General features: G+C 35.5%; 1 protein-coding gene across 2 annotated transcripts in view; it reads right to left on the reverse strand.

The window, feature by feature from the left end:
* The window catches only part of CDH12 (cadherin 12), a 251,351-nt gene extending 240,143 nt beyond the window's left edge, over positions 1-11,208 (reverse strand). For both annotated transcript variants that reach the window (XM_059416472.1, XM_059416471.1), the window contains exon 1: positions 10,978-11,208. In XM_059416472.1, the coding sequence (XP_059272455.1) occupies positions 10,978-11,208 (231 nt within the window). The remainder of the gene's footprint in view (positions 1-10,977) is intronic.
* Between the last annotated feature and the right edge of the window lie 236 nt (positions 11,209-11,444).

Genomic DNA, 11,444 nt, shown 5'->3' on the forward strand with positions numbered 1-11,444 from the left:
TCTTTGCTCTTCAAAATTCTCATCCAGGAAGCATCATGTATTGAGAGCATTCATAATTATTTTTCTGTAAGCAATTATTTTACTTAATTGAACTGGGATATTTCCCTACTCAGTTGCATAATTATTAATTTAATAGCTACTCTTAATTATTGTTTGATCCCAAAAATTTCACTTAGTAGTATGTATTCATAGATATTAATAAAAGCATCACCTTGGAAATATAAATAAGACTATCATTCAAAACAGACTGAATAATAAAAATTAGATAATTATTTCTTAAATATATTCAATATCTCATATAATAACTAAAGTTTGATACTTAATCAAAGATTGTATGTTACGGAACAATTTAATCAGTGGCGGCAAAAACCAGAAATATTCCTGACAAATTAATGAGCGCATGATTGCACATATTGATAAAAATGCATATCATAACTAATCCTTCTAAACTTTGAATTTAAACATTGGCCTTCTAAAATATGAAACCTAGATTTTTTCCATGAAACGCACAGTTTAAACATTTACATAAAATTACTATGCTGGACACCCGAAAGCTTGCACAAATTCTGTGTGTTTCCAGTTAAGTGAATACAGGGGTACTACATGAAGGCCACTACAGCTTTAAGGGAAACATTCAGTGTTCTCATTTGTAGACAGTTGTGATTCTGGGAAGTAAGTGCCTAACTGGTTCAGTCTCTAGAGCATGAGACTCTTGATCTCGGGGTTGTGAGTTCAAGCCCCATGTTGGGCACAGAAATTTAAGTTTTTGTTTTTGTTTTTCTGATTATAATCATGTAATGGATAATAAAAATAGTTTAAATATTTCTCTATTTGATCTGAAAATATTTAAATCAAGGCAAAAAAATTACTGGAGGGTTGGTTTTGAATCATATCTTATTGTCGTTTATTTTCAAAGTACACTTTTCCTTGTGTATTAATTTATTATTATTGTTATTATTGATTGATTTTGCTTTTTAAAGTGACATTACTGGTCCTTTGGGGATGACCTCAAAAGTTAAAACAGTAGCTGACATGGTCAATACAACTGTAATTCCATCTTTCCATACTACCAATTCCTTGTTTAGTGTCTAAGTCTACTCAGCAAAAAGTTGTATTTAGAGTCTTTTATATACCATCTGAAAATAGCATTGTCCTCTTTTAAAGCCCAGCACTTTGAAAACAACATTATGAATTATAATCTGAAATCCTCTATAATAAATGGCCTAAAATACCATAACATCCTATAACTCTCTGGTCATTTCGAAATTCAGTAACACTGAATACTTTGTCAAATAAAGAGAAATTTAATTCTATATAACTCTCCACTTTTTATCACAATAAATCACTGTTTGTGATGAAAAAGTCATTCAGACATTGTAATCAAGGAATGAGACCATCAGTACAATTATTTATACCAATGGCTGAAAAATAAGCTATCTCCTATCACCTGGATAAGAAAAATACGTAGGTATACTGAAAAGGTTATACTTTCTGAGAAGATAGTTAATTTGTGAGATTAACATCACTAAGAGCCCGAGTTAAACTTGAGGTCCAACCTCCTTTTTATTTATAGTTCTAAGTCTAGATTCAGAATGAAAAGAATACATGCTCTGAGAGAAATGTTTTTTTAAAATTTTTTTAAGTTGCTTGAAAAAAGAGAGGGAGAAAGAGAAGGAGTCATCGTTTGACTACTGGAAAAGCAGTTCAGTTCACTTGCTGAAGTATTTTAAATTGTTTTTAACTTTGTCACCACAGCACAAGGTGTCTGTTTAGTAAGGCAATGTACTAAAAGCACTGGGAGACAATTCTTCCTCATCTCTCACAGCCCTTCAGGTCTTGCCCAGAAAGCACTAAATGACCTTTTTCCAAGACTATATTTTCAAGAATGTATATATAACAAATAACTTTGAAAAGATGAGATAGTGTCTTCTTCCAAAGTAAAGGTCAGGCATGCTTCCTACCCACTAAAACATAGGTAACGTCTCCCTCCTAAACAAACGGCTGGTATTATCAGGCTTCTTCTCAATAAATGCAACCCATGGAAAGTGCTGGCATCCATGTGGGTCTCTTTTGTCCATACAGCACATCGGGCAGTGGGAACTGAGTCAAATATGCAGACGTTCATGCTGCTTGCTGTGCTGGGAGCAGTAATGTCCCTTTTCTCTGACCAGTCATCTCAAGTCTTCTAACATCCATGAAACTGTGAGAGACTAACAGTTCTCGTCTTTTCTTCTCTTCCTTTTTTTTTTTTTTAAGATTTCATTTATTTATTTATTTATTTATTTATTTATCAAAGAGAGAGAGGGAGAAAGAAAGCAGAAGCAGGGGGAACAGCAGACCGAGGGAGAAACAGGCTCCTCGCTGAGCAAGGAGCCCAATGCATGACTCAGTCCCGGGACCCTGGGATCATGACCTGAGCCAAAGGCAGACACCTAACCTGAGCCACCCAGGAGCGCCAAGACTAACAGTCCTTGAAGGTTGCCATAAAACAACAATAAGAAACAACAACATGCTTTAATGGGTGTGACTAGGCATTAAACATCTACTCTAAAGTGTTACAATGATACAAGCTCTATAGAAAATCTCCTTTATGCAATCTCTATGGGTAATGCAGGAGTAGAAAAGATATGCTTTTATCATAGTAATTTCATATGTTATTTCTATTGACTAAATGTCAGTAGACATGGACTATGTGGTGCCTCATGAACAATGAAATATATACAGATGGTACTTTTTATGACAGTGGTTTCTTCCTTTTTAGAGTTAAACAGGAAGGATCCTTATATACATATAAATTATGCTAAAAGTGTACCAAAATAATCCATTTATATTTCAAGCGCATGTTTGAATGGCATAACTGTGACATATATTCACAAAGTCAATGTTGTTAGAAGTGAAGAACATTAAATTCAAAATCTTTATTATTCAGATCACTCTGTAGTCCCTATTTTTCTGTTATCCGTTCATATGGTGGCCTTTCCAGGTACTTCCCCAATCATTGCATTGGATCCTAGGTCTTATCACTTGATATAATATGCCAAGTTGTAGGGGTTCATCAATGTTAGCCATAGAGAGAGCACTGTTTCCCAAAGAATCCAACTAGTATTTTATAGGGAAAAAAATGTCTAAACGTATGTGCACATATGCATACATGCACATAAAATGAACTATATTGTGAAGTTTGGGACAAATGCATTTAAGATGATGAAAATAAAATCTGGGTATGTGATATATCACGCTACATTATTAGTCATATGAGTGGACACACCTGTGCTTAAGTAGTTTCATGTGGGTCATTGTTTAAAGAGCTGGAATTAGAATCAAAGCCTCCCAACTCTTTACTCTAGCTTTTAAGTAACTGTATTGTGCTACAGTCACATATAATACAAAGAAATGGTTAGAAGAAACAGAATGGTGGAAAAATAATTAGAGGGAGGGTGGAAAGATGGCAACAGGAGGAAGAGGAAGGAGAGAAGGAGAAAAATAAAAAAGAAGAAAAAAAAACGGTAAGTGATTATCAAATCTTCATGCTGTCCACGCTATTTTTGAAATGCTGTTTTTTAGGATTCGTATATTGATTTAAAGATAGTGGAATTTCATTCAAGGTCCTGCCAATTCAATTAAAGTAAACACATTAAACCTTTATGGCACAGCTATTATGAGCAACTAGTATGCTAGAAGTAAGAAATAAATTGTAAAGGAGAGAGAAGAACTTACAACAGGCATTAACTGTTTGATAAGGACTTTAGTATATAGTGTTATTCGTTCAGATTCCATGCCAATTTTCCTTTTAAAGGTATTGCTATCTAATCATATCTAAGATGACTATTTTAAACACAGCATCTTTTTTTGAGAAAAACTATGACACTAGAGATATGTATAAGAATCAAGGTGTGCAATAAAATAATCAGGTTTTACCTAAAAAGGCTTTTAGAAAAAGTGAGAATGGCTCCTTCTGCTACAGAAAGAGCAGGTAGCTAATGATGCTTTGATTAGCATCAAGGTTAGGCCATTTGACAGCAGAATGGATTGGAAACAAGATCTTGACTTAGAGTACTTGAATACACTGCAAGTTTCTCAGGCATGTAAGTGAGGCAGGAGTCAAGAGGAAGCATTCAGTTTTGCATAAAGGTTGGGTTGATGATATGAGCATTGACTCTCAACTGAAAAAGAATTACTCTGATATCAAAAGCTCAAATTTTAGGAGTAAATTGCACATGAAAATAGCCTTCTCAAAAAAACCCACACAACTAACTAAATAAATAAATAAGTAAAACTACCTGACTCATGAGTCAAATAGAGAATAGATAGAATGTTGAGCCAAGGAAACATCTTTGAAACTCCTTAGTATAACTTTATGATATAATTTATCTTTTTATTGGGTGCAAAGGATTATATACATGAATCAAAATATCATCTTAGTTTTCTGTTAGTTTATTTCTTCTTAAGATTCTATTAGTTTAGGAGAAATTCTGGATAGACAAATTATTTTTGCAATGCAATTAAATCTATTTTAATAAGCTATCATGCTATCTCTTCTTGTTTTTCTCTTGTTGTTCTTTATTTTACTACTCCAAAACCGAGCTCTACATATAATTTCATATTAAAAAAAGAAATTCTATCGCCATTGCCTTGACTTTTTATCTGCAATTCTTCCCTGAGTTGCCTTCTTGCAAGCCTATCTTGCAGATTTGGGACTTGAATCTCCACAATCATGGGAAATCAATTCCTTAAAATAAAATTATCTCTCTCTTTGTTTCTCCATAAATACATATGCATATATAGGCATATGTATACACACACACACACACACACACACACACACATCCTGTTGGTTTTGTTTATTTGGAGAACCCTAATAGAATGCCAATCAGATCAAGCCAGGCATATAAATAAGGCATAGATCAATCTGTTTTTGAAATCTATTGGCTGTACCCATTCCTTACTTTTTCTTTAAGGTCTAAAGAAAATCATTTAAACCATTTTGACAAAGGTCACCTCTGGCTCACTGACAAAATGAGAAGGGGCTTTTACAGTCATTATTTAACTGACCTGTGAATTTCAACCCTTGTTTATCATTTCTTACTCTCAAAATTTTCAGTTTATTTTCCATTGCACTATTTTAATGTTTGTGTTTTGCTTTTTATTATATAGATCTACCTAATTCTTCTTCACTTGCTCTTCCGTTCAAAGTCAAGGTTCAGTGAGAGACTATGGACTCTGAAAAATAATCTGAGGGGTTTGAAGGGGCGGGGGTGGGAGGTTGGGGGTACCAGGTGGTGGATATTGGGGAGGGCACGGATTGCATGGAGCACTGGGTGTGGTGCAGAAACAATGAATACTGTTAGGCTGAAAATAAATTTAATTTTTTTTTTTAAAAAAGTGAAGGTTCACATAACTTCTCTGCAGTTTTTCCCAGAGTGTTACCTATTTGTGTGATTTTGATTATCACCTGTATACCACTTACTCTATACCTGTATCTCTATCACAGGCTTCTTTTGCGAACTCTAGATTAACATATCTAAATATCTGTGAGATACTTCACCTGGGTACACCTAAGGAGGGCTGCCAGAGTGGCTCAGTTGGTTAAGTGCCAAGCTCTTGATTTTGGCTCAGGTCATGGTTGCAGGACCCCGGGAGTGAGCCCTGCACCAGGCTCTGTGCTCAGCGGGGAGTCGTCTTAAAGACTCTCTCTCTTTCTCTCTCTTCCTCTTTTTCTCTTCTCTCCCTACTGTCTCTCTCTAAAATAAGTAAGTCTTAAAAAATAAAATAAAAGTAACTGTGGATGTACCATGTCTAACAGCGATCATTTGTCTCTTACTCTAATGCCAGTTCTATACTGGATATTAGGAAAACAAAGTCAGAAATCGGAGTCACTTATTTTACTTCTCCCACTATTTCATTCTCTGCATGCAGTTATCCGTTAATGTCTTGCCGCATCCTTTCTATTCCCATGACTGACAGATCTTGAAATATTTCAAAATATGTCCATCTTTCAAATGTTCAATTCTAATATCCCATTCTCTTCATTACTCCCTGGTCAGACCTACTGTAACCTTCACCTTTATGCTCTCCCTGTCTCCATGTCAGTCCCCCCACCTCCAATGGGTCTTTCAAGTGGCACTTTTAGGGTTCATTTTACAACTGCAACTCTGTCCATGTGAATTCTCAGTCAAGACATCTTTGTGGATCATGAGACTTTTAAGAACAAACAAAACTATAATATACCACACAAAGCTATAGTTAATACTTTGTTGACTATTTGATAGTTGCTAAGAGTGTAAATCTTTTTTTTTTTTTTTTAATTTACTTACTTTAGAAGGAGAGAGAGTGAGTGAGCATGAAGAGGAACAGAAGGAAAGGAAAAGAGAGAGAGAATCTCTCTGGTCTGCCCAGTGAGGGGCGTGATCCTAGGACCCTGAGATCATGACTCGGAGCTGAAACCAAGAGTCAGACACTTAACCCACTGAGCCACCAAGATGCCCCTAAGACAGTAAATCTTAAAAGTCCTAACTACAAGAAAAAATTTTGTAATGATATATGACAACAGATATTAACTAGGTTTATTGCAGTGATCATCTTGCAATGTATACAAATATTGAATCATTATGTTGTACACCTGAAACTAATATAATGTTATTTGTCAACTATACCCCAACGTATAAACAAACGAATAAATAAATAAATATAACCTTGATATTAGAATTGAACCTAATATTTTCTGTATTTACCTACATGAAACAGTTGGCTTCATGTTCTCTGACTATATCGAAATATGGTTATCTAAGCCTCATCTAGAATTGTCAAGCCTCAGTGCTTATAAAACTTTCCCTCAGACTCTCTCTTCTGAAAAAATGGAGTGATCCTTCAAGATGCATCTAAAGGGCTCCCTCATCTGTGAAGGCTTTCTTAATCTCCTCCATCTTCTGGATGTAATCAGACTTGCCTTTGGCTCCACCACCCCAATAGGATCTCCACTATAGTACTTTCAACAGAATATTGAAATTATTATTAGCTCTTAATATCCTTAGAAGATAACAATCTGTGGTGTTTTCTGGTGCAATGGAGCTATACTTCTTTACTTAAAATCCTAGTTTCAGTGTTTACTGTCCGTGGAGCCCTGGGACAGTTACCTGACTCTTCTGTGTCTCAGTTTTCTGATATGTGAAATGGGGCTACTAGAAATCTTCTTCATATGTTGTTTTGAGGATTACATAATTTTATAAATGTAAAGCAATTAAAAGAGTGCCCAAGGTAGGTTAGCACTAAGTAAAGCTTACTGATTACAATTATAATCTAGCGACCTTCATAATTAGATTGATCCCTACCAGGCTTAACACTTTTTCAAATTGTAATGCATTCTTAATGCCTCCAGAATTTAGGGTTTATGTATGTTTCCATTTTTAATCTTTTTGCCATTTTAAACAATTTAAATGTAAGAATTAATGCTAACAGAGATCATCTGAAATGACAACTCAATATCCTAAATTATTCTTTATGGATAACTGGGCAGCATTTTCTTAATACATAGCTTTTTAAAGTACTACTACACAGATATAGGCTCCCAGTTATACATGTTGGTGCAAGTATCCAGCTTACTCTGTGAGTATGTGTTTGTGTACACAGTGTGTGTGTGTGTGTGTGTGTGTGTGTGTGTGTGTGTCTTTAATAATAGGTGGACTTTTGGATGGCTCAGTGGTTAAGAGTCTGCCTTAGGCTCAGGCTGTGATCTCAGGGTCCTGGGATTGAGTCCCGTATCAGGTTCTCTGCTCAGCAGGGAACCTGCTTCCCTCTCTCTCTCTCTGCCTGCCTCTGCCTACTTGTGATCTTTCCCTCTGTCAAATACATAAATAAAATATTTTAAAAAATAATAAGAGGTGGACTTTTGTTTCATTTTGTTTCTGTTCTAGAGGGAACTGGGAGCAATTGATAGCACCTGTAAAATTTGTGCTGATCAAATTAATTTCTGTGTTACTATGCACGTACATTTATCCAAGTATTGTTGAAAATCCAAAATGTCTATTTGAGGAAATTACTGGCTTTACCTCTGGAAGCTCTTATGATTATTTGTATATAAAGTAAAGTAATATTCCCTAGAAGCAACACCACAGTGTGGTCTTTCTTGAAGTAATGTCAACATTAACATCTGCTCCTTTTAAATAGAATAGCTGTTGATGCTAATGTCCACTAAGCTGTTCGGGATCCTGACTCTACATTTCCACATGTATAAATTCTTTTAGATTTGAAGCTAGGGACATAGATTTTTTTCTTCTCAATAAGTGGAACTTTCAGTAATAGGAACTGTACAAATTATTTTTTCCCATAGATGCTGATGCTCTAAAATACCCGAGATTAAATTGAAGCTCAATTATGGAAGTTCAGTTTTATTTTACTAATTTACTGTGTATTTAACCAATCCACTACCACCACTAAGCTTGGCACTTTTGCATTTGCCTTCCTGCTTAGTCTAGAATTCTACATTATTTATGATATTTTATTTTTCTGAGGACTGTCCCAATGCCTTTCTAAAAAAGAAACAGAAGCATAAATATATTTATATATGTTTGCACACATACATACAATGACTTGAATTGGTCCCGATGTTATATTACTATTCCCACATCTTGACTCACCATGACAAACTTAATTAAACTTTAGTTTCCATGTGGAAAGGAAACTGTGGCTCCTACTGTTTGATTTGCATTAGGAACATGCATTGTGAGAGAGCCACAGGTTCTCGTTACGCTTACAAATGTGTGACTGAAAATAATGTTTTCATTTAATAATAGATTTTAGATCTACTCCTTTAAAGTCTATGTATAAAATGCTAATTCATCTTTGAAGTGAATTGGATGGATTCTATACTATATTAGCAATTACAAAGATATGATTCCAGAGAATCAAACAAAATTTGGATATGCAATTCCTAGGTGAAATGCGACTCTTTCTAAGATAGAATAAAAGTCGGTTTCATTAATTTTTCAATAATCTTTTCACTTCAGATTCAGGCAACTAAAGGCTATGAATCTGCTTCACTCAAAACCAGAGAGAATACTATCTCATTATACTCTTGCCAGGAACCTCAACATGATGTCTAGTTTCCATCATAAGCAGAGCTGAGAATATTAATACCCATGAGGCAGAGTTTCAGAGCTATGCTGCCTATCCATCTGTCTTAGATTCCAAAACTTGATCCTTATATTACATTAACTCATAAGAAACAAGTGTTCCAGAACATGATTATATTTCACGGTCATATAGAGGAGTCATATAAGCAAAAGCAATGTAGAGTAAAGTCAGAGCTTCTAAGTTTTGGAGTGCTTTCTTCAAAATTTCCTGAGACCCTTCTTTTTCCCAGGTCTATTTATGGACAGCAATGCCGTCTGGGTGGGGTGTCACAGGCTTGACTAGAACTGCGTGGGCCTTTGTGTCCACTAGTCCCCTCGAAGGCACTCTCTGACTTTCTACTTAATTTGGGGTTTATCAGATACTCTGTGGAGCTCCAGGACTAACACATATGGAGTTGTCTCAGGGTCACATGACTAGATCCTGATTCCTAGAAGTGGTCTGTCATGGAAATAGCCTGTGCTAATGACATTGTGTAATTTTTACAAAATCACTATAAATTAGGCTGCCAGAATGGCACTCAAAGACTGACTTGGCATGACTCCAACTTTGTATAGAGATAGATATCCCACAGAAAATATTTGCCTGGGGCCCCATATACCTCAGGGAAACCCTGACTGACTGTTCATTTTCAACAAAGGCTCTTTTGAAAACCTTTTCCACTCTATTATTCGGTATTCTGTAAATATATTTCTAAAAGGTACATTCAAAAAATATAGTGTAAATAACTTAAATCTTGATGGATTTGCTTCCTTTTACCTACCACTGGAATCATAAGACTCATCCTATTTCTTATTAGTTTAGGCTTCCAGAAAGCTCTGAGGACATTAATGTGCCATAGAGATACTCTTCTAGATCAGCTTCCTAGGACTTCTACTATAGTTTTCCATTTCTGTTTTTGGATTTATTCTAAACTCTCTTCAAGCATATATGTTCTGCTCTATTTTGCTTTGTTTTGTTTTCAAGCATATATGTTTTTATTAAAAGCATGACAAAATCTTTTAGATTTAAAGACAGTTAACTAACAAAATACTCATTTTTCTAGGAAAAAAAAAAAAAAAACTGGTGGCAATGATAAATTATATCCATTCTAGGCGAGGGCCAAAAATCTTATGTAAGGAAAATAGCAGTAAAGTATAAATGTGCTGAAAGGAAGAGTTACCATCAGTTATTTTGTGGAACAAAATTTCTGTGAATTTACAGTAAGATTTAAAAGTGGCATGCTGTGTCAGAGACTGAGGTGTACGTACTTGGGTTCCAACACTTATTACTTTGGCCATACATAGCTTCATAAAGAGCTTGCAAAACATGTAATAAATGAATAATTTATAAAGTATAACAAGCCACGTCACATACTTCAAACCACATTTCAAATGGTATGTCATGTTTTTAAGGGGCAGGGGAAGAAAGGCATCCTGCTCATTCAAGGATATCAACAGTAGTTTAGAATATTTACGCCTGTTTTTTTCTTCCCCCTATGTCTCTTCTTGGTAAATAGTTTCAGAGTGTCTGTGAGCAATAATGTGCTATAACACCACGTTTAATGACACTCAATATCTTAACGTTTTGTCTTTAGCAAAGAATGTTAAAATTAAAGAAAGAATTAGGAAAAAATATATATATATATTAATTTAATTAAAATAACCAGGGAGAATTGAGGTAAAGAATGATTAAATGATATTCCAAAGCTTACCCGGGCCACTGAGTCAGGAAGAGAAACCAGGTCTCTTGGATTTCAATCCCAGTGTTCTAGTCACTGGTTTGTTCAACTCCTGTGCAAAACATCCACACACAATACACAATGCATAATCCCCCTTGCTATCAAGTGGTTGTCAAAAGAAACGCCATTACCTTTCCCACATATTGAGGCTCGGAGCCCATGTATTCCTCCAGCACAAAAAATTGATTCCATACCCAGCCCCGTTTAACTCGTTGGAAATGTGGCCGGCGCCCTGGCAGGTGGATAACATTTTCTGTCGGTTCTGTGGCTAAAGTCTGTCGTGGCTGTGGTTGAAGGGGTGTTAGGAGACCTCCATCAAACAGGACCCAGAGAAGCAGGGATAAGCAGTTCCTTGTAAGCATTGGCAAAGGCTTTCCAACAGCAGAGTAATAAAAACTCCAGCACTTAATGTAGAATTGTGGAATCCAGGTTTGAGGTGTCTGTGGCCTCCACCACTTGACTTTCTGTTTTATTGCAGAAGTGATAATGCAGGCATTAATCCTTTTGATGAAAAGGCTTCTGTTGTATTACATCCCATCTAAAGGGACCTATAAAACAGATTAACAAAGATACATTAAATCAACAGAATGACATGATG

Source organism: Mustela nigripes, chromosome 12, assembly GCF_022355385.1.
Source record: "Mustela nigripes isolate SB6536 chromosome 12, MUSNIG.SB6536, whole genome shotgun sequence".
In the NCBI taxonomy this organism is placed as follows: Eukaryota; Metazoa; Chordata; class Mammalia; order Carnivora; family Mustelidae; genus Mustela; species Mustela nigripes.